General features: G+C 42.2%; 1 protein-coding gene across 2 annotated transcripts; it reads left to right on the top strand.

Moving 5' to 3' along the window:
* The first annotated feature begins 1,214 nt into the window (after positions 1-1,214).
* Positions 1,215-24,997, top strand: LOC139531844 (ATP-dependent zinc metalloprotease YME1L1-like). 2 transcript variants are annotated; one of them, XM_071328730.1, is made up of 18 exons: positions 1,215-1,393; positions 2,234-2,368; positions 6,157-6,322; positions 6,741-6,842; positions 16,517-16,623; positions 17,082-17,235; positions 17,933-18,016; positions 18,409-18,582; positions 19,008-19,160; positions 19,384-19,516; positions 19,641-19,703; positions 20,956-21,068; positions 21,448-21,603; positions 21,994-22,145; positions 23,011-23,137; positions 23,444-23,517; positions 24,411-24,497; positions 24,704-24,997. In XM_071328730.1, the coding sequence occupies exons 1-18, from the start codon at positions 1,361-1,363 to the stop codon at positions 24,845-24,847; spliced, it is 2,157 nt and encodes a 718-aa protein (XP_071184831.1). In that variant the 5' UTR covers positions 1,215-1,360; the 3' UTR covers positions 24,848-24,997. The 2 variants fall into 2 exon arrangements, with proteins under 2 accessions (XP_071184831.1, XP_071184830.1); XM_071328729.1 differs by having other exon boundaries at positions 17,933-18,040.
* The last annotated feature ends 804 nt before the right edge of the window (positions 24,998-25,801 follow it).

Below are 25,801 nucleotides of genomic sequence, written 5' to 3'. Positions count from 1 at the left end.
TATTATTGTCTGCCAGGTTATTCTATTACAAACACCTTAATACACACCTTTTACCTCCTTCACTAGCTTTTAGCACCAGCTGTCAGAGCAGCTCACAGATCACTGCACCTGTACATAGCTCATCTGTAAAATAGCCCATCCAATCTACCTCATCCCCATACTGTATTTATTTATTTATCTTGCTCCTTTGCAACCCAGTACCTCTACTTGCACATTCATCTTCTGCACATCCTACCATTCCAGTGTTTAATTGCTATATTGTAATTACTTCGCCACCATGGCCTATTTATTGCCTTACCTCTCTTATCCTACCTCATTTGCACATGCTGTATATAGATTTTTCTACTGTATAATTGATTGTATGTTTGTTTATTCCATGTGTAACTCTCTGTTGTTGTATGTGTCGAACTGCTTTGCTTTATCTTGGCCAGGTCGCAGTTGCAAATGAGAACTTGTTCTCAACTAGCCTACCTGGTTAAATAAAGGTGAAATAAAATAAATAAAAATACTGAAGAATTCCATTCATTCCTATGGAGGACTGCTCCTACTGGGGTGTAGGATTTATGGAAATTTTGAAAATCTTGGCTCTCTCTAATTTTCTCCTTCTCTCTTTCTTTCTCTCGGAGGACCTGGGCCCTAGGACCATGCGTCGGGACTGCCGCCCGTGGTGACTCCTTGCTGTCCCCAGTCCGCCTGGCCTTGCTGCTATTCCAGTTTCAGCTGTTCTGCCTGCGGTTATGGAACCGCCACCTGTCCCAGACCTGTTGTTTTTCAACTCTTGATGATCGGCTATGAAAAGCCAACTGAAAATTATTCATGATTATTATTTGACCATGCTTGTCACTTATGAACATTTTTGAACATCTTGGCATAGTTCTGTTATAATCTCCACCCGGCACAGCCAGAAGAGGACTGGCCACCCCTCATAGCCTGGTTCCTCTCTAGGTTTCTTCCTAGGTTTTGGCCTTTCTAGGGAGTTTTTCCTAGCCACCGTGCTTCTACACCTGCATTACTAGCTGTTTGGGGTTTTAGGCTGGGTGTCTGTACAGCACTTCGAGATATTAGCTGATGTACGAAGGGCTATATAAAATAAAATTGATTGATTGATTGATTGTGTACCAATATGGTCGACCGGTGGCAAATGCTATCCAAGGTTTATATACATCGTTGGTTCCAACCGGTAGTAATTTCTTCCAGACGTGTGTCACGTAACGTTGTTGACCTTTGAGAAGCCATTTTCATCAGAAAGTACCTAGTTGAGTCACAGGAGAGAAAAATAGCAGAGTGCCCAGGAGGAGTTGGTATATTCAGTAACATTGAGGGTCTGTCGTCACATACCAACCCTCAAGTTGCTGTGATAATGTTTTCCTTCTCGACGACGTTCCAGCCACAGGTAAAGCAGTTGACACTCACAGTGATTAGCTATCATAGTTAGCTACTGTTAACGTTAGCTGACTGATATAACCTAGCTACGTTAGCTAGCTGCTTGAAAGTGCTAGCAGCTAACTAAATTAGCTAGATATAAGCGACAACACATGCATTTAGCTGTTAAAGTTATCTATTTAAGTTAGATAACTAGACATTTAGACGTACGGCTATCTTATCAAGCTTGTTTAGCTAGGTAGCCTGGTGGACCAGGCTATAATGCTAACAATGAGGTACAATTTAGCATTAGCTAGCTGTCACCAGCTGGTCCACCGCACCATACGGTTATCTAGTTAGCCACCAACTTCAGCACTTCGTAGTGCTAGCTAGCCAACTAGCCAGTTAACGTAGTTACCAACTACCGTAGTGAGTCTAGTAACGACGAAGTTAAATTGGCCAGCTAGCTAACGTCAACTAGTTTATTTTAAGCTACAGTATTTAAAAACCATAATTGGTTATGCCATAGTATAATATCAATCAATTGCATAATCCAGCTATTGCGGTAACAGCATAGCTTGATTTGCACCTGCCTGTGAATGACAATACTGATGTCATAACCGACCACTCTGTCAATGGCATGAGAATGTAGAAAATGTTTAACATAGTATAAATTAATATCCACAGATGTCAAAACAGGTCAGTTGGTTAACGTTATAGGGAAGCTACTGACTAGTAGTATGTAGATGCATAGCCTACAACTTGGCAGTTATCCACACCAGTACTGTTGTTTATCAGAACAATATGCCTTCACAAGTCATGTATGTCTCATGAATTTCCAATGTCTCCATCTCTCTGGTCTGTCTCCTAGGTAACAAGTCAACTCATTGGGCAACTCATCAATGCCCTTCATTCCCTGAAGAATTCAGCCAGCTCCACGGCAACAGCTTCTGTCCAGGGTCTGCAAAAAGATGTCACACCAGAGCAGGACCCTCTGCTCACAGAGGTAAACTAAGGGGACTTGGCTGACTTCCAGACCTGCCAACATGCACGCATTTTGCGTACCAACTACGCAATTCTCTGTCCATGTACGAGATCCGAGTTAAAAGTACGCAGAAATGAAACGGGCCTGTTTTTTAAAATATACATATATACTTTTACATTTTAATAAAAAATGTTTCACCTGATTAAATCTAGCATCCCGTTTCTCGAGCTGCAACACACAGACATGTACGGCGTTTGTGTCAATGGACATGGAGATTTAATACATCATTATTCGACGTAGCTACCCCGTGTCTGTCCCTCCTCCTGTTTGTTGTGATGCTGAGTTTGCCGACTGTCAGCTGTACGTTAACACATGGACAAATCCCATTTCGACTCCATGTGTTGTGGAAAGGTAAACACTAATTGTTTCAAGCTAACGTTAGCGAACATAAGATGGACATTCAGTGGGCTCTAAAGTGCCAGCAGTTCACTCTCATTTGCTAGTGAAAGAAATTAAATGCAAATACATTTGTGCGAGTGTGATATACATTTAATTCTGCGTTACATTAGTTGTATTTTCCACATAACATTACGAGGATCACGTAACCTGATAGACTGTAAATGTAATTATGATCCACGTCACAAGAAAACATGACAAAAGTATAATAAAAAATAAATATAAACATCTTGTCACTGCAAAGAAATACAATAGGCACCTTTTACATAGCGACAGCGAACTCTTCTAGCGAACAGCGTTCAGATTCCCTTTGCGGTAGCCTACTTACACTTTGTGTAGCCAGTTTGCGGGCTGTGTCGATGCGATATTTTATTTTATTTTCAAAATGGTTTTGCTTTGTGTTGATTCGGATCTGTGTCTAAAAAGCCAATACTTGTGAGCTGGCCCTAGTGATTGGCCCTGTTTGAGAGGTTTGTCTAAGCACATGTGCTCATGAAAAACAAGTAAGCATAGGTCCCATGCAATAACAAAATGAGCAGCTAATTTAGCAAGTCCTTGTTATTGCAGCCAGTCAGTAAAGCTGTCAGAGGAACTGTTTGCCACAGAGAAGTCTACCCAGATGACCTGCTGTGTAAGGTTAAATCTGCTAGCTACCAGGCAAATCTGTTGAGGAAATGATTTCCTGAACATTTTGAAGGTCTCCAGAAGATTTGTTCTCACCCACTGTTTCCTATCATAGCTTTTTCGTTTGTATTATGGATAACATGTTTATTTGATACTGATGCTCTGCTTCAAACATTTGTTATCATATCAGTGACATTTCTTTTTTATCGTGGATAAGACGTTTGTACATTTTGTACCTAACCAAATAACTTTACATTTTTTTTTTCATTGTTATTTAACTAGACACATCAGTTAAGAACAAGGCAGTTAACAGTGGGTTAACTGCCTTGTTTAGGGGCGGAAGGACAGATTTGTACCTTTTCAGCTCGGGGATTCGATCTAGAAACCTTTCGGTTACTGGCTTAACGCTCTAACCACTAGGCTACCTGCCGCCCCATTTATTATTTATTTAATACAATTTTGAAAACTCCAAGAATAAAGGCACTTTCTGTGCTTCTAATTAGATCTTGTTAGTGACTTTTACCATATGTGTAAATGGAATGCAGTCAAAGTATTCAAACCTTTTATAGACTAGATTTGGCGCATTTCTATAATTGCAATGACTCACAAACACTGCGCGCATGAGCGTGCAGTGGCGAAAGGGATCCCCAATTCGGTGTGTGCTGCGCGCGAGTTGAATCTCCAATTTGCCGCGTGCGTCTGGTACTCTAAAAAGTTAAACAGGGTTGGCAGGTCTGCAATATTTTATTTTCCAATTAAAATTAGGTTAGGATTAAGGTTAGGGGTTTGGTTAAGCTTAAGGTAAGGGTCAGTCATAGAATTTGGCTAGGATGCTGGTTAGAAAAGTCCCCTTAGTCTTGCCCATAAAATTAGCCTACTTCGTGGTAAACAGTTATAAGAGATTCCTCTTGTTATACCCTCTGCCTATTTCTGGCGAAACACTGTTGCAGTTCTCCCTCTGACTGGAGAAGCCTCTCAATTTACACAAGCTGTGTCAACCTTTGCGCTGTAGCTTGCATGAAAGCAGCTTAACTACACAACTAACCCAAACCCCATACACTATCCTCAGGAGCCCCAGTTTGACTTTAGACTGACTAACGTGTAACATGCATAAAAGGTTTGTTTTTTTACTCCTGGGGTGTAATCATTAGTCTAAAACCAGTTTCTATGGGACAAATTCATGTAGGTCCCTCCCCATTTTGTTCCGTTTGCTTCCTTTAAAAAATAAAAAATAAATGTTTTGCAACAGAATGGGTATTGAATACGCCCATGGTGTGTGTACAGTGCCACCAGATCTTACAGGCTCGGTGTAGCTCCGCAAGCGAACACGTGTCTATGTTGAGGTTAAAGATCTAATGTGTGACTTTCACTAAACGTATCAATATCATGATACATGGCCACTGAGGATAAGTTACAGCCTCATTGCAGATATGTCACTCACAGCACTCCAATGTGCTGGTGTTATTTTTCCTCATCAATTGGCTAGAGATCATCATGGCCACTGGAGTCAAACATATTTGCAGATGTTTGGGCTCGTACAAGAGAACTTTCATTATCTGTTGTAACTCGGCCTGAGGAAAGTCCCTTACAATTGCATCAGCACATCATTTCAAAGCCTGGCTTGCATAGGTGGCGACACCCCTACATCACTGCTAGACAACGACCTTGTATATTAATAGCATGGAACAACATAAACGTAACTAACTCTCAAACTTGAGGCGGCATTCTGCCCTCTCCCTACAGTTTTCAGCCAGTTTTTAGCTTCGCCCACAACTAGCTCACGTGATCTACAATCCCGTCTCTTTGTTAAAACATTTAGAAACGTCAGTCATCACTTGCGATGTGGCTTGTTAAAGCATATGGCCCTAATCTTTCATCAGGGAGAAAAGAATCCTTCAAATAAAAAATATACCCTTACTGTAGCAGTTTTGCACAGATCCATACAGCTATGGGTGCCTCCATCTGACAACTAAATTTCTGCTACACTGCTTACACACAGGTGTTCGGAGCATGCTAGATGACTAATTAGCACAGGTCTTCTTGTCTGTTTTCAATAAACAAGCGCTGTAACATGGAGATTATGGCAGTGTCAGAACACTAACCCTATCAAGGTGTGTATCAATTTAAATGTTTGATTTTTGAAAATGATTTCTCGCTGATATATGCTTCCAAAACCGTTCCATAAGCGACACGTGTTAATGTTCAAATTGAGCATTGGGGCTCTTAACAAAACTCCCCTGTACAGAAGATGCCTTTGTCCAATGACTCTTATGTGTAATGAAAATGAGTCATGATCAAGGGCTTATACATAACATAGTACTCAATGCTGGGGACCTATCTTGTGTTTCACTTGGATGAGTGCCAACATATGTGCTAGTTCAGCCTCTTAGGACATTGGTCAAGTAGCCCCATTTCAGTTCAAAGGGTTCAACTTAGCCTTGATCTCATGCCTTTATTCTATTGCCATCTTTTTACTATATTCTGTCATACTGTACTGGATTGCCATCAGATCAAATTATCTACCAAATGGTGCTACCTTTGACCACTCCCTTTTAAATTCCAATTACTATTAAATGAGGGAACAGTAAGCTAGGGTACGGGTTGCAAAAGGCAACCCCTGTGGTCGTGAGTTGACTATGCACACACCACTAACAGATCAGAGACCAGGCTAGCTAACGCTACGTCATTATTACAGTTGTGTCCTTCACACTGACTTCCTGTCCCCACAGCCCGCTGTGAACCTAAGGGACCTGGGTCTGTCAGACCTGAGGGTGGGTCAGTTGGATGAGCTGCTGAACAGGTTACTGCCCTCACTGGGCTCGGAGGACGGCCCAGCCACCTCAAGATGGAGGACGTCCCATGTCTCCGCAGAATCTTTCTTCCACAACAAACATGGTGAGGAGGTTTATGTGGTTGGGTGTATACTGAGTATACAAAAGATTAAGAACACCTGCTCTTTCCATGACAACTGACCAGGTGAAAGCTATGATCCCTTATTGATGTCACTTGTTAAATCCAATCAGTGAAGGATTGTTAAGCCCTGATACAATTGAGACATGGATTGTGTGTGTGCGCCATTCAGAGGGTGAATGGGCAAGACAAAAATGTAAGTGCCTTTGAACGTGGTGTGGTAGTAGGTGCCAGGCACAGCGGTTTGTGTCAATGACTGCAACACTGCTGTGTTTTCACTCTTAACCGTTTCCTGTGTGTATTAAGAATGTTGGTATATTTGCAGTAAAATTATAACAAGCAGTCATTAGCACTTGTGTATTTGTGGTAGTCTTATGTTGACCTTTTGTATTCATTTCCATAGGGTTGTCAAACACAAAGTTGGGTGTTTTTGGATCGCCAATGTTCCACAGACCAAACCAGAGTCCTCTACAAGTCGTCTGTTCAGCGCTCCAATACTGGCCTGGTAAGGAACCATAAATGTGGTCCTCATCTGTGGAATGTACCTAGCAACCCTCATGGGAATTTTCAAATCAAACAATACAGTTGACTAAGTTTTTACCAATCTAACAATACTGAATAAAAATATATATGCAACATGCACACATTTCAAAGATTTTACTGAGTTACAGTTCATAGGAGGAAATCGGGCAATTGAAATAAATAAATTGGGCCCTGGTAGGGCGTAGGCCTGAGAATGAGTTTTCCCCCACAAAAAGGCTTTTATTACAGATAGAAATACTCCTCAGTTTCACCTCAGGGGAAGAAGCTGTTGAGGTCCTGGGCTGGTGTCGTTACACATGGTCTGATGCTGGTTGAACATGCTGCCAAATTCTTTAAAATGACATTGGAGGCAGCTTATGGTAGAGAAATGAACATTAAATTATCTGGCAATAGTTGTTGGACATTCCTGCAGTCAGCATGCCAATTGTACGTCCCCGCAAACTTGAGACATCTGGCCTTGTGTTGTGACAAAACTACACATTTTAGTGGCCTTTTATTTCATGCTGTTTAATCAGCTTCTTGATATGCCACACTTGACAGGTGGCTGGATTCTTGGCAAAGGAGAAAGGCTAACTAACAGGGATGTAAATAAATTTGTGCACAACATTTGAGAGAAATAAGCTTTTTGTGCATATGGAACATTTCGGGGATATTTTATTTCAGCTCATGTCCAACACTTTACAACACTTTATAAGTTTACAACACTTTACAAGTTGCGTTTATATTTCTGTTCGGTATACATCATTTTTATTTGAATGGTAATTCTCTTGATAAACTGTGTAAATTAAGACGGCATAGGCCTTCTTACAGGTGAATGCATATTCAATAGTGTGGAGTCTATGGTGCAACAGACGACAATCTGTTTCCCTTCCATTTGGGATTTATATTAGCCTACTGATCAACATTTCTGTTGAAGCATCACTCCAGCATGTCACGCCTGTAATCCGACTATAAACTGTCAATTTACGGATACGATTGCGGCTGTTCAGATTCGAGGTCGACCGATGAATCGGAATGGACGATTTTAATTATGCCGATTTCAAGTTTTCATAACAATTGAAAATCATTATTTTTGGACACCGATTTGCCGACTTTTTAATTTTAATTTGTTTTAAATCAAATCAAATATTTTAACACCTTTTATTTAACTAGGCAAGTCAGTTAAGAACACATTCTTATTTTCAATGACGGCCTAGGAACGGTGGGTTAACTGCCTTGTTCAGGGACAGAACGACCTTGTCAGCTCGGGGATTCGTTTTTGCAACCTTCCGGTTACTAGTCCAACTCTCTAACCACCTGCCTTACATTGCACTCCACAAGGAGCCTGCGTGGCAGTCTGACTACCTGTTACGCGAGGGCAGCAAGAAGCCAAGGTAAGTTGCTAGCTAGCATTAAACTTGTCTTATAAAAAACAATCAATCTTAACATAATCACTAGTTAACTACACATGGTTGATGATATTACTAGTTTATCTAGCGTGTCCTGCGTTGCATATAATCGATGCGGTGCCTGTTAATTTCTCATTGAATCACAGCCTACTTAGACAAACGGGTGATGATTTAACAAGCGCATTTGCGAAAAAAGCACTGTCGTTGCACATAACCATAAACATCAATGCCGTTCTTTAAAATCAATACACAAGTATATATTTTTATACCTGCATATTTAGTTAATATTGCCTGCTAACATGAATTTCTTATAACAAGGAAAATTGTGTCACTTCTCTTGCGTTCCGTGCAAGCAGTCAGGGTATATGCAGCAGTTTGGGCCGCCTGGCTCGTTGCAAACTGTGAAGTCCATTTATTCCTAACAAAGGCCGTAATTAATTTGCCAGAATTGTACATAATTATGACATAACATTGAAGGTTGTACAATGTAACAGCAATATTTAGACTTAGGCATGCCATCCATTAGATAAAATACGGAACGGTTCCGTATTTCACTGAAAGAATAAACGTTTTGTTTTCGAAATGATAGTTTCCGGATTTGACCATATTAATGACCAAAGGCTCGTTTTTCTGTGTGTTCTTATGTTATAATTAAGTCTATGATTTGATAGAGCAGTCTGACTGAGCGATGGTAGGCACCAGCAGGCTCGTAAGCATTCATTCAAACAGCACTTTCGTGCGTTTGCCAGCAGCTGCTGTTTGACTTCAAGCCTATGTAACGGATGTGAAATGGCTAGCTAGTTAGCGGGTACGCGCTAATAGCATTTCAATCGGTTACGTCACTTGCTCTGAGACCTGAAGTAGGGTTTCCCCTTGCTCTGCAAGGGCCGTGGCCTTTGTGGAGCGATGGGTAACGATGCTTCGTGGGCGACCGTTGTTGATGTGTGCAGAGGGTCCCTGGTTCGCGCCCGTGTCGGGGCGAGGGGACGACGTAAAGTTATACTGTTACATTGGTGCCGTGACCCGGATCACTGGTTGCTGCGGAAAAGGAGGAGGTTGAAAGGGGGGTGAGTGTAACGGATGTGAAATGGCTAGCTAGTTAGCGGGTACGCGCTAATAGCATTTCAATCGGTTACGTCACTTGCTCTGAGACCTGAAGTAGGGTTTCCCCTTGCTCTGCAAGGGCCGTGGCCTTTGTGGAGCGATGGGTAACGATGCTTCGTGGGCGACCGTTGTTGATGTGTGCAGAGGGTCCCTGGTTCGCGCCCGTGTCGGGGCGAGGGGACGACGTAAAGTTATACTGTTACACCTATCAACTCCTGAGATTAGGCTGGTGTAACCAATGTGAAATGGCTAGCTAGTTAGCGGGGTGCGCTCTAATAGCGTTTCAAACGTCACTCGCTCTGAGACTTGGAGTAGTTGTTCCCCTTGCTCTGCATGGGTAATGCTGCTTCGAGGGTGGCTGTTGTCGATGTGTTCCTGGTTCGAGCCCAGGTAGGAGCGAGGAGAGGGACGGAAGCTATACTGTTACACTGGCAATACTAAAGTGCCTATAAGAACATCCAATAGTCAAAGGTATATGAAATACAAATCGTATAGAGAGAAATAGTCCTATAATTCCTATAATAACTCCAACCTTAAACTTCTTACCTGGGAATATTGAAGACTCATGTTAAAAGGAACCACCAGCTTTCATATGTTCTCATGTTCTGAGCAAGGAACTTAAGCGTCAGCTTTCTTACATGGCACATATTGCACTTTTACTTTCTTCTCCAACACTTTGTTTTTGCATTATTTAAACCAAATTGAACATGTTTCATTATTTATTTGACGCTAAATAGATTTTATTGATGTATTATATAAGTTAAAATAAGTGTTAATTCAGTATTTTTGTAATTGTCAATATTACAAATAAATAAATAAAAAATTGGCCGATTTTAATCTGTATCGGCTGTTTCTGGTCCTCCAATAATCGGTATCGGCGTTGAAAAATCATAATCGGTCAACCTCTAGTTCAGATCAGCACACCAGCAAATAGCTAATGTTACACCGGAAGTCAGATGGCTTGTTGCCATCTGATATCTTAGCACCATGTTCATCTAGCCAGCTAGCTAGCTAGCATAGTTGCTAATATAGCTAGGTAGCTAAAACCATAGATGAAAGGGTTAGTTATTGTAATTTTTGCTAACAGGTCACAAAGCTATCTGCTTAGCTAGCTTATTGTAAGCATTATTAGTGAATGAAACTAAACTAGTATTTGCAACAAGACTTAAAATTTGGTCACGGTATCAATTCATATCTTTCTCAATACTGTACCTTTCTGTTGTAGAATGAGCTAGCTTGCTGCTGATTTTCCCAGCTAGACATTCCTCCACATTGTACAGTGGCGGCTGGCATAGCAGCAGTTTTCCTATGTGGAGGGACTAGAAAAGGCCAATATCGGCTTAGCTGATTATAGGTCGTTGTCTAGTGCCTGCTCCACTAGTATGCAATGGGAGTCTAGGCTGCATCACTTTAACACTTAATTAATGTGACATATGGCATGTAGTAGTGTTAACTGTTTTTTACATTTTTATTTTAAGGGTTGGATCAGCTTTATTAGTATTTGGTAGCATTGCCTATAAATTGTTTAACTTGGGTCAAATGTTTCGGGTAGCCTTCCACAAGCTTCCCACAATAAGTTGGGTGAATTTCGGCCCATTCCTCCTGACCGAGCTGGTGTAACTGAGTCAGGTTTGTAGGCCTCCTTGCTCGCACACACTTTTTCAGTTCTGCCCACAAATGTTCTATAGGATTGAGGTCAGGGTTTTGTGATGGCCACTCCAATACCTTGACTTTGTTGTCCTTAAGCCATTTTGCCACAACTTTTGAAGTATGATTGGGGTCATTGTCCATTTGGAAGACCCAATCTTGTCCCCATGTGCAGTTGCAAACCGTAGTCTGGATTTTTTATGGTGGTTTTTGAGCAGTGGCTTCTTCCTTGCTGAGCGGCCTTTCAGGTTATGTCGATATAGGACTTGTTTTACTGTGGATATAGTTACTTTTATACCCGTATCCTCCAGCATCTTCACAAGGTCCTTTGCTGTTGTTCTGGGATTGATTTGCACTTTTTGCACCAAAGTACGTTCATCTCTAGGAGACAGAACGCTCATCTCTAGGAGACAGAACGCATCTCCTTCCTGAGCGGTATGACGGCTGCGTGGTCCCATGGTGTTTATACTTGCGTACTATTGTTTGTACAGATGAACGTGGTACCTTCAGGGGTTTGGAAATTGCTCCCAATGATGAACCAGACTTGTGGTATACAATTTATTTTCCTGCGGTCTTGGCTGATTTCTTTTGATTTTCCGATGTCAAGCAAAGAGGCACTGAGTTTGAAGGTAGGCCTTGAAATACATCCACAGGAACGCCTCCATATGACAAAAATTTTGTCAAATCAGACGCTTCTAAAGCCATGACATCATTTTCTGAAATTTTCCAAGCTGTTTAAAGGCACAGTCAACTTTGTGCGTGTAAACTTCTGACCCACTGGAATTGTGATACAGGGAAGTTAAATAATCTGTCTGTAAAGAATTGTTGGAAAAATGACTTGTCATGCACAACGTAGATGTCCTAACCGACTTGCCAAACTATAGTTTGTTAACAAGAAATTTGTGGAGTGGTTAAAAAACTAGTTTTAATGACTCCAACCTAAGTGTATGTAAACTTCCAACTGCAACTGTAGATACATACATACACACAGTGACTTACAAAAGTATTCACCCCCTTGGTATTTAAACCTGGAATTAAAATATATTTTTTGGGGGGTTTGTATCATTTTATTTACACAATATGCCTACCACTTTGAAGATGCAAAATACTTTTTATTGTGAAACAAACAAAAAAACTGAACATGAGCGTGCATAACTATTCACCACCCCAAAGTCAATATTTTGTAGAGCCACCGTTTGCAGCAATTACAGCTGCAAGTTTCTTGGGGTATGTCTCTAGAAGCTTGGCACATCTAGCCACTATGATTTTTGCCCATTCTTCAAGGCAAACTGCTCCACCTCCAAGTTTGATGGGTTCCGCTGGTGTACAGAAATCTTTGTCATACCACAGATTCTCAATTGGATTGAGGTCTGGGCTTTGACTTGGCATTTCCAATACCTTTAAATGTTTCCCCTTAAACCACTCGAGTGTTGCTTTAGCAGTATGCCTAGGGTCATTGTCCTGCTGGAAGGAGAACCTCCGTCCCAGTCTCAAATCTCTGGAAAACTGAAACAGGTTTCTCTCAAGAAATTCCCCATATTTAGCGCCATCCATCATTCCTTCAATTCTGACCAGTTTCCCAGTCCCTGCAGATGAAAAACATCCCCACAGCATGATGCTGCCACCACCATGCTTCACTGTGGGGATGTTGTTTTCGGGGTGATGAGACGTATTGGGTTTGCGCCAGACATAGCGTTTTCCTTGATAGCCAAAAAGCTCAACTTTAGTCTACCTTCTTCCATATGTTTGGGGAGTCTCCCACATGCCTATTGGTGAACACTAAACGTGTTTGCTTATTTCTTTCTTTAAGCAATTACTTTTTTCTGGCCACTCTTCCGTTAAAGCCCAGCTCTGTGGAGTGTACGACTTAAAGTGGTCCTATGGACAGATACTCCAATCTCCGCTGTGGCGCTTTGCAGCTCGTTCAGAGTTATCTTTTGTCTCCTCTCTAATTAATGCCCTCCTTACCTGGTCCGTGAGTTTTGGTGGGCGGCCCTCTCTTGGCAGGTTTGTTGTGGTGCCATATTCTTTCCATTTTTTAAATAATGGATTCAATGGTGCTCCGTGGGATGTAAAAAGTTTCGGATATTTTTTTTATAACCCAACCTGATCTGTACTTCGCCACAACTTTGTCCCTGACCTGTTTAGAGAGCTCCTTGTTCTTCATGGTGCCAGTTGCTTGGTGGTGCTCCTTGCTTAGGAGTATTGCAGACTCTGGGGCCTTTCAGAACAGGTGTGTGTGTGTGTATGTATATATAAATATAGTGTGTGTGTGTATATATATATATATTGAGATATTGTGATACTTAGATTGCACGCAGGTGGACTTAATTAGTTAAATAATGTGACTTCTGAAGGTAGTAATTGGTTGCACCATATCTTATTTAGGGTCTTCATAGCAAAGGGGGTGAATACATATGCACCCACCACTTCATTTTATAATTTTTTATATTTTATTTTAATCAAGTAATTCTTTTCACTTCATCAAAAAAAATGTGTATGTCCATTACATGAAATCCAAATAAAAATCCATTTAAATTACAGGTTGTAATGCAAGGAAATAGTACAAACGCCAAGGGGGGTGAATACTTTTACAAGGCACTGTGTGTGTGTGTATTTATCTCTCTGCAAAAAAAGAAGCGTCCTCTCACTGTCAACTGCGTTTATTTTCAGCAAACTTAACATGTGTAAATATTTGTATGAACATAACGAGATTCAACAACTGTGACATAAACTGAACAAGTTCCACAGACATGTGACTAACAAATGGAATAATGTGTCTCTGAACAAAGGGGGGGGTCAAAAGTAACAGTATCTGGTGTGGCCACCAGCTGCATTAAGTACTGCAGTGCATCTCCTCCTCATGGACTGCACCAGATTTGCCAGGTCTTGCTGTGAGCTGTTACCCCAGTCTTACACCAGGGCACCTGCAAGTTCCCGGACGTTTCTGGGGGGAATGGCCTTAGCCCTCACCCTCCGATCCAACAGGTCCCAGACGTGCTCAATGGGATTGAGATCCGGGCTCTTCGCTGGCCATGGCAGAACACTGACATTCCTGTCTTGCAGGAACTCACGCACAGAACGAGCAGTATGGCTGGTGGCATTGTCATGCTGGAGGGTCATGTTGGGATGAGCCTGCAGGAAGGGTACCACATGAGGGAGGAGGATGTCTTCCCTGTAACGCACAGCGTTGAGATTGCCTGCAATGACAACAAGCTCAGTCCGATGATGCTGTGACACACCACCCCAGACCATGACGGACCCTCCACCTCCAAATCGATCCCGCTCCAGAGTACAGACCTCGGTGTAACGCTCATTCATTCGACGGTAAACACGAATCCGACCATCACCCCTGGGTAGACAAAACTGCGACTCGTCAGTGAAGAGCACTTTTTGCCAGTCCTGTCTGGTCCAGCGACGGTGGGGTTTGTGCCCATAGGCGACGTTGTTGCCGGTGAGGACCTGCCTTACAACAGGCCTACAAGCCCTAAGTCCAGCCTCTCTCAGCCTATTGCGGACAGTCTGAGCACTGATGGAGGGATTGTTCGTTCCTGGTATAACTCGGGCAGTTGTTGTTGCCATCCTGTACCTGTCCCGCAGGTGTGATATTCGGATGTAACTATCCTGTGCAGGTGTTACACGTGGTCTGCCACTGCGAGGAACAATCAGCTGTCCGTCCTGTCTCCCTGTAGCGCTGTCTTAGGCGTCTCACAGTACGGACATTGCAATTTATTGCCCTGTTCACATCTGCAGTCCTCATGCCTCCTTGCAGCATGCCTAAGGCACGTTCACACAGATGGACAGGGACCCTGGGCATCTTTCTTTTGGTGTTTTTCAGAGTCAGTAGAAAGGCCTCTTTAGTGTCCTAAGTGTTCATAACTGTGACCTTAATTGCCTACTGTCTGTAAGCTTTTAGTGTCTTAACGGCTGTTCCACAGCTGCATGTTAATTTAATTGTGTATGGTTCATTAAACATTAAGGGTAAATAGTGTTTAAACCCTTTACAATGAAGATCTGTTAAGTTATTTGAATTTTTACGAATTATCTTTGAAAGACAGGGTCCTGAAAAAGGGATGTTTCTTTTTTTGCTGAGTTTATATACACATATACATACTTTTTTTTTGAATATACCTTTATTATTCCCTGCAAAACCTACCAACCCATCCCCCAATTGGAGTAAACTAATAAACAATAGCACTTAGGCTTCTACCTTCAGTTTATACATATGATACACATTTGACAGACAATTTATTTTACAAGAGTTATTTTGTTTGTTTTGAGTCCTTGATTTCTGATGTCCATCCAGTTTGATTTCTATTTGTAACTGCTATTTCACAGAACCTATATACGTTTTACAGACCCCGTATGTTTTACATTGGTTATCTTGTTGATATTAGTGTTAAAACTGTTCATTATTGTTCACAAAACAATGTCCATACAGGCTAAAACACTTGTAACGCATGCAAGAAGATACAGATAGCTTCCAGTTTGTAGTTTAACTTTCCTTGCTAGCTTACAGCTGAAGCAAACATCAACTGACTATCCTAGTACTTTGTCTGTGATAATCTGCAAACCATAATGCAAAATATGCTGATTTGCAAGCTGATTTCATTGCTACCAAAATGTTATTAATTTGCGGTCTCAATCACGTCATTCCCAAAGATGATCTATTGCCTCAGCAAACAGGGCTCAGACAGGCTGCCCCGCTCTTTGCCTCGTGCATGTCATTACTGGTTAAAGAGGGCACACACTTTTCTAAAGTAACCTACTTCAATGCAAATGTTGTTGATCAGTACAGTAAGTCCCCAATGGAAGTGAAACCGAATGTTTGTCATCTGTAGCCCCATGAAATCATCCAAAACAAGCTCAGTAACTCAATGCATGCACACACATGCATTCACCTGTATTGGTTTAAGTGCCATTCTGTGACTTTGGCATGTGTGTATATATATGTGTGTGTGTATGTATATATATATATACATATGTGTACATATATGTGTGTATACACACATGTTTGTGTGTGATATTATTTTTTGCGGTGTTGTGATGTTGTCCAAATCAAAGTCAAAATTCTGGTATCTTGACAACCCTAATGAGTAGTGCTTTGCATAATCATGTCATGCCAAGCTGCCTTTTAAAAAAAAAAAATCAGCACCATCCTCAGACAATCACTTTCATTTTTGGATAAGGTTTACTCTTACTTTGTTACATGATTGTGCAAAACACAGGGCTCTTCACTATGAGATGTTCTGGGACAAACCACATTCCAAGATCCTGACATCTCGCATTGTGTTTGTTTTGCAATGCTGGGTGTCTTGGGTGGGAGTAGTTTCCACATTTTATAGCATTCCATTGGTCCTGAAGTGAAATCTCCACCCACCTGGGGCACTGGGCGATGCGCAAACAAATTTGCCCCCCCCTCTAAAAAGTGATCATATTTTCCCCCCTGTGACACAACATAGTGAAATTAATTTTGTGTTTGGTCTCTCTCTCTCAGTAAGGGTCCAGAACCGAGGCTTCAAGACTCTGAGGAAGAGCAGACGTGTGCAGTCTGGTTACGCGGGGCCGGCGGAACCAGAGGGATACACGACAACCTTCATGAAGGTCAGCCAGTGTTCCACCACATAAGTCACACATCCACTCTCCACATGCCCTCTTGGACAGAGTTTGGCATGAACCCACTGTATCTGTTCGGTTGTCTTCAATTTTACCGAACACACTAAATGTTTGTTTCCCTGCAAAGTGAAGATGGACTTTACTGGGATATGTTATAACATTGTAACACCGTTTTAGAGTTAGTTTCATAGGCAAAACCCACTATCTCTGTGGCAGTTGTCCTTGTTCTTTATGGTGTAGTGGACATTTCTTCACTCTATTTTTATTTTATTTTTTAACTGCGCTCCATCACGTGGAAAGACCCGTTTTTATGTCTTGTGACCATTAATCCCATTGTTTCATATTCAACCACTCCCCCCCCCCCCCCCCCTTTTTTTCTCTCATACTAACCTGCTGACACGCATCTCTTTCCCACTCTCTCACAACACACACACACACTGTCACAGGGTCTCCTCCTGAGACCAGACAAGGCTCCGGAGGCAGAGAGTCTTGACCAAGTGGTAAAGCTGAAGAACCTGCCAGGTGACCAACAAGATGCTTTCAAGTCTGGCTTCACAGAGGGCTTCATGAAGTCCCAGGCCTTCACTCAGAGGACACAAGGCACGTCGCACAACTCTCTTCATACATCACATAAATACATTTACTTCTTAGTCGCTCAGCATTATGCCCTTCCTAGAGTGACTTAACAGGATTTTTTTTTTTTAAAGGTGCAAAGTTTAAACAATAACAAAGCAGACACCCCGCCACTGTTTTTGGTAAACAGCTGAGAGATGGGGCTGGAGAAATGTAACCACTCAAATTCATAGACTATAGATGCAAGGACTGACCATCCATGACATCAACATTATAGTTTTGACAATGTTTTGAGGCTATACAGGATTTTTTACAATTATTGTTTGTAAACAATGGAATAAAACAATCTTATATTTTGGGTTTTGATGGCGTACGACAGTTGAACTAAGCTCATGAGGCATTTCTAAGTTATATTCTTGAAGAATTAATAGGTAAATATGATTATATTAAAAGTAAAACATGTGATGTAGATTGACACTTTTTAAAGGAAATGTTAGTCATCATTGAGAAATATTTTAAAGTGAAGACAGCTAATTTTAACCATACCTTAGCTCCTAGCAGATTTGTCCATGCTTTATGTCAATCATGACTGCCAGTTACAGTGAAGCACTAACCCCATGGTCACTACTAGCATTTCCACCAAGTGTTCACAAGGTGGCACTGCGGAGTTGAACTAAATCACTTAGAAATATATAAATGTGATACTTCCATCTTCCATTGACAGACTCACTAAGGAGGACCAGGCTGATTCTATTGGTCCTCCTCCTCGTGGGAGTCTACGGCCTGTCAAGAACCCCGTTTCTCTCGGGTAAAGGCTCCTTTTCTGATGCTGGTTTGTTTTTAATTCAATTCCTACGCTTACATGAATCACCCTATTGTGATTTTTGTGTTGTGCTTCTTCATCAAGAGCAATAGTTGTAAGTGCTGCTGTATACCTCATCATGCTGAAAAATATATTTTAAATTATCAGTCAGATATCTGGAATTAGCTATTTAGCAGAAATGTAACCTTTGGTCATTAAACAATGAATGATTGAAAAGTAAATAGTTATTTCAATACATTTGTGTGGAAGATGAAAGTGGTATGAACAAAAACAATAGTTCATGGCAAATTATAGTCTAGCATAGTTTCCTTGATGAATAGAGAGTCACAGGTGGTGTCATTGGTCTGACTGAGTTGCTGTGGGTCTGTGCTGTACAGTGAGGTTCCGCACCACATCAGGCCTGGACTCGCAAGTGGACCCAGTCCAGGTGAAGAGTGTGACGTTTGAGCACGTCAAGGGGGCGGAGGAGGCCAAGAACGAACTGCAGGACGTGGTCGAGTTCCTCAGGAACCCCCAGAAGTTCACTGTGCTGGGAGGGAAGCTGCCTAAAGGTAGTCTGTTGGTCTGTCTTTCTGTAAATGTTTAGAATACACTATGGCCTTGAGGTTAGTGTCTGCCGTAAGATTGTAATGTTGGGAGTTCGATCCCCGGCTGAGGCCAAGAACAAAACAAAGACGGCAGTTCTTACCAAAGACAATACAAATGGGACCTGGTGCGTCTCTGCTTGGCACTCAGCATTAAGGAGATCTGTTTTAGGATAAGGCCTTGCGATAGACTAGCGTCCTGTCCAGTGGGTGTGCTTGTACATCAAGCTGCCTCACGCTACAGAAACAGGCTCCAGCGCCAGCTCACACAAGCTTCTTTCCTTCTACTTATTTCTTGCACCCCGATCTGTAGGGTCCTACCCTTTACCCATTGCTTCATTCCTTCAATGTATCCATGTTGCGCTCATTTGTGGCCTGTCTCGTTCTGTCAGGCATCCTCCTGATCGGCCCCCCAGGCACAGGGAAGACACTCCTGGCTCGGGCTGTAGCCGGGGAGGCCGACGTCCCCTTCTTCTACGCCTCGGGATCTGAATTTGACGAAATGTTTGTTGGTGTTGGAGCTAGCCGCATCAGGAACCTCTTCAGTAAGTCCCAGAAAAGATGTAAAGCTGTGTCAATACACTGACTGACCATCCTTCACCCTGTCAATCTTGATGATAGCTGATTGGTGAAAGGACTTGATAGGTTTCCACCACATGACTTTCACCTATCAAGTCCTTTCTGATCAGTGTCCACAAATTAGAAGAATTGAGCAAAGGAAGCTATCAAGACACCTCCTAAATCTCTTTCCCTCTGTTTGGTCTGCAGAAGAGGCAAAAGCCAATGCACCTTGTGTTATCTTCATTGATGAGCTTGACAGTGTGGGGGGAAAGCGGATTGAGTCTCCAATGCACCCCTACTCCAGACAGACCATCAACCAGCTACTGGCAGAGATGGATGGGTAAGAAAAATTCTGAATATATATGTTGCATCAGAGAATTTGATAAATTAAGCTGGACTTAAGTTTCCCTGTTGCTAATCACAAGGCTTGCGTTGTCGTTATTTAATGTGTTGATATTTTACAGGTTCAAACCAAATGAAGGTGTCATCGTTATTGGCGCTACAAACTTTGCAGAGGCTTTGGATAAGTATGTTTACAGTGTGTAGTAACTGGTGTTTCTATGGGCTTTTCACCAGCCAGTCGGCTTGGTCCCTTTGTCAGGATCTGGCTGACTGGCTGGCCGCCAAGTCTTAAAGGTTCAACGGGTCGCTTTTACACTGCTGGATTTCAGCAGCTCAGAGATGCAAAATCACACATGAAATGTGGGTCACATGGGAATAAGGCTGGTGCTTAAAGGGACACTTCGGGATTTTGGCAATCAAGCCCTTTATCTACTTCCCCAGTCAGATGAACTCATGGATACCATTTTTATGTCTGCATCCATTCTAAAGGAAGTTGGAGGTAGTTTTGCGAGCCAATGCTAACAGTTACTGTAGACTTCCGGTCATTGTGCTAATGCTAGTTAGCAATTGCGCTACAACTAGCTAGCAACTTCCTTCAAAGTGCACGGTGAGACATCAAAATGGTATCCACGATTTCATCAGACTCTGGGGAAGTAGATAAAGGGCTTCATTGGCAAAGTCCTGAATTATCTCTTTAAAGCTGCAATCAGCAGTTGAAACGATAACAAAGCGTTCTCCCCAGCAAGCTTATATTTTGGTTTCTGATGGGGTACAACAGTTGAACTAAGCGGCATAAGTTATATTCTTCAAAAATAAATGGATACATTAAATTAATGAGTCCCGAAAATGGATGTAGCAACTGCTGTTTGCCCCTTTAACTGAAGCAAATTGCACAGTGGGAACTACACTTCCCATGTGCCCAGAGATCAGATGCTGCCTTTGGCCATGATCCTCCTCGATGTGAAAGATGTTCTTGGTGAGATTACTGGAAAAGTTGCCTTCAAAGTTCTCCTTGAGAGCTGGTCACGGGGCCGGAAAAAAGCGGTGTAAATGGAACAAACCCATTTTGAATGGAGTCGAAAATAGAGCCGCTCCTAGGGTTCTATTCAATCCGCATCGCTAAAGTTCAGTTCTAGAGCGTGATTTACATTTTAAAGACAATATTCCCGCTTTAGCAGAGACTGCATTCACGGATAAGGTTGCATATGTCGGCTCAATCGAAAATTTACTTTAAATTTATATAGCGGAATCTGTAACCCTTCAGCTTTACAGATTGAATAGATTTCTTAAGCTTGCCCCATTGACAGAGAAGCTTTTCATTTGATTGTAGAATGCGTTTGTCATTGACACACTTGAGATTGGAGCAGTTGCTTTGTTCTAAATGTATACAACCTGTCAGCAATGGAATCATTAACCCATTACTCCTGTTTTTGTTAGTGCGCTGATAAGACCGGGGAGGTTTGACATGCAGGTGACTGTCCCTCGGCCCGACGTGAAAGGACGCACGGAGATCCTCAACTGGTACCTTCAGAAGATCAAAGTGGATCCTAGTAGGTTTCAAATCGGTTGCTTAGACCAGCGGTTTTCAAACTTCTCCTCGGGGATCCCCAGATGTTTGACAATTTAGTTGTAGCCCTGAACTAGCTCACCTAGTGAAGGGTTTGATGATTAGTTGACAAGTTCAATCAGGTGTGCTAGCTGTGGAATAGTTAAAATACATGGAGTGGCTGGGGGTCCCGGAGGAGAGGTTTTAAAACCCCTGGCTTAGAGAGTATATCAACTGACTCATGTATTTTAGCCATGGTAAACCTAGCAACCTCATTGAGAGGTTCCAATCACTTGGTGTCACGGCTGCCCCCCTGAATTCCTGCATGAAAGAGCCCACTGTTTTAGACTGACATTAGCCTCCTTTTGTCTCTGTTCATTCAGACGTGAACGCAGAAATCATTGCCAGGGGGACGGTGGGGTTCACTGGGGCGGAGCTGGAGAACCTGGTGAACCAGGCGGCCCTGAAAGCAGCGGTGGATGGCCTGGACCTGGTCACCATGAAGGAACTGGAGTTCTCCAAGGACAAGATCCTCATGGGTGGGTAGTCACACATGCACGTAGACACACACTCACAGAAATACAGATTCAGAAACACACACACCCTGCCATGTGAGAGCGCTTAACATTCTAATCTAGACAGTAAGAATGTCAGGTCAATGAACGTCAGGTCAGGATCCCCCTCGTTCTCTAGGACAGATATTTTCTGAGGGATAGGTGGGCTTTGCTTCAGTTTGTTCCATACTTTTATAGGACCTACAGTTTGATAACTGTAATGCTTGACGTTTAGGAGCAGTCCTATTTCTCTGGTTGGAATTCAGTTAAACATGCTGGAGTAAACCTGTGAGTGATGTTGAGTGTTTGACTTAATCAAAGGTGGACTCTTGAACTATTAATGATGGACTACATTTCTTTCTCTGTATACTGAAGGCCCTGAGCGCAAGAGTGTGGAAATCGATAAGAAGAACAAGCAAATCACAGCCTACCATGAGTCAGGCCATGCCATTGTGGCGTATTACACAAAAGATGCCATGCCCATTAACAAGGCCACCATCATGCCCCGTGGACCCACTCTCGGCCATGTGAGTAGGACTGGGCATTGCATTTTGATTGGCCAAAAGTGTTTGAAGCCCTGGTATGTCTTCATGAAATGTTTGCACCTGCATTGACATGAATTCTCTGATCAGCAATGCCATTGACAAAATAACAACCAGCATGTAAGATCATTAGGAAAATGTTGATAATTTGTTAAATTTCATACGTGTTTCGAATTGCTAAGCCATATTTTTATATACAAGGATCTCAGAAGGTGCTTAGTTATACAGGAAAATACCTTGCAGAATAGGTGCATTGTCCCTCTACTGTTACTTAGCCCGGGGCACCCCAAACTTTTTCACTTGGGTCCCCCCTTCCAGCATTGATTAACATCCGGCGCCATGAATGTTTCTATGGGCACAATCGCTGTTCATGACACATGCTTTTCACACCCCTCTTGTTGGTGGAGAGAATTTTGCAGGTTTAAAGCCTGCAAAGTTATAAACAAGTTTATAAATATCTTTCTACGGTATGCAGTGACTAACACGACAAGAGGAACTGATGATGCACTACCCAATTTCGAAATTGCACCTTGTGCATTCTACTATTACAACTGTCAAGAGTAAGTTTAAAGCTGGACTGAGTTCCCTTAAAAAATAAAACATTTGTGGGGGGGGGGCACAGTTTGGGAACCACTGACTTAGCCCCCCCTCTTACCGCTGTTGCCCTGGACTTACTCAAAGAAGTTTGCTTCTGTTTAATATTTCAATGTTGGCAGCACAGTTTGTAGCTCCAGGGGGCTTCTGGGCCTGCCTTAAAACAATTCAGGAGGAACAGAGAAGTACTATTAAGCAATGGTTTACCTAAGATGGATGGTCTGTCTCTCAAACTAATTTGTCCTCGTCTGTTCAGGTGTCCATGCTCCCAGAGAATGACCAATGGAGTGAGACACGTGCTCAGCTCCTGGCCCAGATGGACGTCAGCATGGGCGGCCGCGTGGCCGAGGAACTCATCTTCGGCGACGATTACATCACAACCGGTGAGGAAAAGCCTAGTTTGGTTAGGCTTTAATATATGCCATTTAGTAGGTGCTTTGTTCCAAAGTGACTTACATTCATGCGAGCATACATTTTACGTACGGGTGGTCCCGGGAATTGAACCCACTATCCTGGCGTTGCAACCGCTATGCTCTACCAACTGAACTAGAGATAGTGCAGTTCTTAAATGTATTGCTAATTCTGCTATGAAAATACCTTTTGCATGATCGATATTTCTATGATTCAACCTTTAAAAAAAATGTGCTATCTCATCATTACTCTTGTATTGTGGTGGCTTTGTTTTCCAGGAGCATCAAGTGACTTCGACGGGGCAACTAAAATAGCCAAGATGATGGTGACCAGGTTCGGAATGAGTGACAAGGTAAGGGATTATACCTCATGTGCATAAAATGGTGGATTGACGACAGTTATTGAAGACACAAATCGTTCATAACTATTCTAGTAGTCTGCATATTAGATAATCCATTTAATATCGTGTCACAAGGCTTTTTCACCAATTCAGATAAGGCCCATATCTGTACAACAAGAAGGTAGCATTTGCCTTTGTGCAGAAATGTCATTCTCAGGCTTTGCACATGATTGGAGGGATCTCAGCGATGTGGCTGGTGTGTATGTGCCCACACATTCCAGACTTTTGTCCTAATCCTTTCCTCAGCCCTGTGTTCCGACTCAAAACGGAGAGATTTAATCTACTACCCACCTCGTATCCACAGTCCATAGGTCTACTGAGGTTATGTGCAGCTCAAACAGCCCAATTCTTGATTCAAATTTAATTTTGAAGCACATAAGGGGGATCAATTTCGTAAGCGGGACAGACTTGTTTTTTGTCGATAGCCTAAATCTTCGCGGGTCATTGATATCACTCTCCTCCAGCCGTCTAACTCTTTTGTTCCAATCATATACTTAACCTTCTCCGCCAACCATTAAATTAGGGATTTATTTACTGTGCCACAGACCTGGCAACTCACGCCGCCCTCCACTGTTTATCCACGGTTCATAACGGAGTAGCTGTTGCATAAGTGTTCGTTTTTACATTTACTTTTTAGTAATTTAGTGGACGCTCTTATCCAGAGCTACTTACAGTTAGTGCATTCATCTAAAGGCCGCTAAGTGAGACAACCACATGTCAAAGTAAGTCCATTTTCCCCCAATAAAGATGCTATCAGAAAAGACAAGTGCAAGAAAGTCAAGGATGTTCGTTTATGATGATTATTTTGTTTGCCCCTAACTTGAGACTAAACTCCATTGTTTCAGCTTGGTGTCATGACCTATGCTGACCTGACTAAACAGAGCCCTGAGACTCAGGCTGCCATCGAAAAGGAAGTGAGGGTCCTGCTCAAGGTAAGCTTCTCCAACCTCCCCCCACTGCTCATGTAAGACCACATTTTAAATCCTATTTAGTTAAGGATCGTATTTACCGACTAATAATAATCATTCCACATTCTGAAGAGTAGTTTTCAATATTCACTCTTTCTTTTGAAAATTGACATTTTATAGGCTGCTCAGATTTTCTGTCACATTCAATGATCATTCTCTATCTTATTCAGGACTCGTATGAGCGAGCCAAAAACCTCTTGAAGACATACAGAGACGAGCACAAGACGCTGGCTGAGGCTCTGCTAACGTACGAAACGCTGGACGCCAAAGAGATCAAGCTGGTCCTAGAGGGCAAGTCCCTGGACCCTAGATGACTCTGTGGCCGAGTCAGAGACAGTTAGACATCAGGGTTGGGTTTAATTCCATTTAAATTCTAGTTAATTCAGAAAGTAAACCTAATTCCACATTGTGTCCTCAATGAAAAGCATTGACGAGAATTAGGATTTCTGTATACTTCTTGAATTAACTGGAATTAAAATGGAATTGACCCAAACCTTGTTGGACAAATTATATGTTGTATATGAAGATGTGTAATGGAGTGGAGGCCTTTGTAATATTTTCTCTTTCTCAATGTAAATGACACACTGAATTTGTGTTTTAGCCAACAATCACATTTTATTTTATCCCTCTTGATTTTGACACCTCAAAGACATTAATGTTGGGCAGGCATTCCCATATGGCAGCTTGGTCAACAGAGACAAAAGCCTGTCGATAGATTATTTTTAACACCCCAAACTCAAAATGCCCCCCTTTTTGTTGCCATTTATTTGAGAGATATTGTCCTCATATTGTCCTCATACCCCCCCCCCCCCCCCCGACTTGCAGTCTGAGATTGTGAGTTCGCCCCCTTTAAAAGTGTAAGTTGTTTCAATCAAGAAAGTGCTGAATTAGTCCTCAGCAAGAAAGGCCAAACGGATGTAGTTTTCTCCCAGCTTCATCGCACAATGGTTTTTCTGTAGCAGTTTTGGGCATGGAAGCCTCATGCAATTTGATATGTTATCAAAGTTATGAGGGAAAATAAATGGTTGCTATTGGTCGCAGACAATGATGTAGTGGTGGGCAAACTGATCGCAGTGAGTAAAGTAAAGCTCCCTATACTTTCAATGCATTCTTCCGCAAAAGGTGGGTATATGCTTGGCCAAAATAAAAAGGTGCCTAAACTGCATTCACCCTCCACTACACCACTAGTTGCAGATCTTATCCTATCGTCTTTTCTCTGAGCAGAATATTAGTGGTATTAAAAACCCATATGTTTTGTGGTAGGTGGT

This window comes from Salvelinus alpinus, chromosome 10 (assembly GCF_045679555.1).
Source record: "Salvelinus alpinus chromosome 10, SLU_Salpinus.1, whole genome shotgun sequence".
NCBI classification, from domain to species: Eukaryota; Metazoa; Chordata; class Actinopteri; order Salmoniformes; family Salmonidae; genus Salvelinus; species Salvelinus alpinus.
The sequence above is the reverse complement of the archived record's forward strand: the minus strand, read 5'-3'. Positions and strand labels throughout refer to the sequence as shown.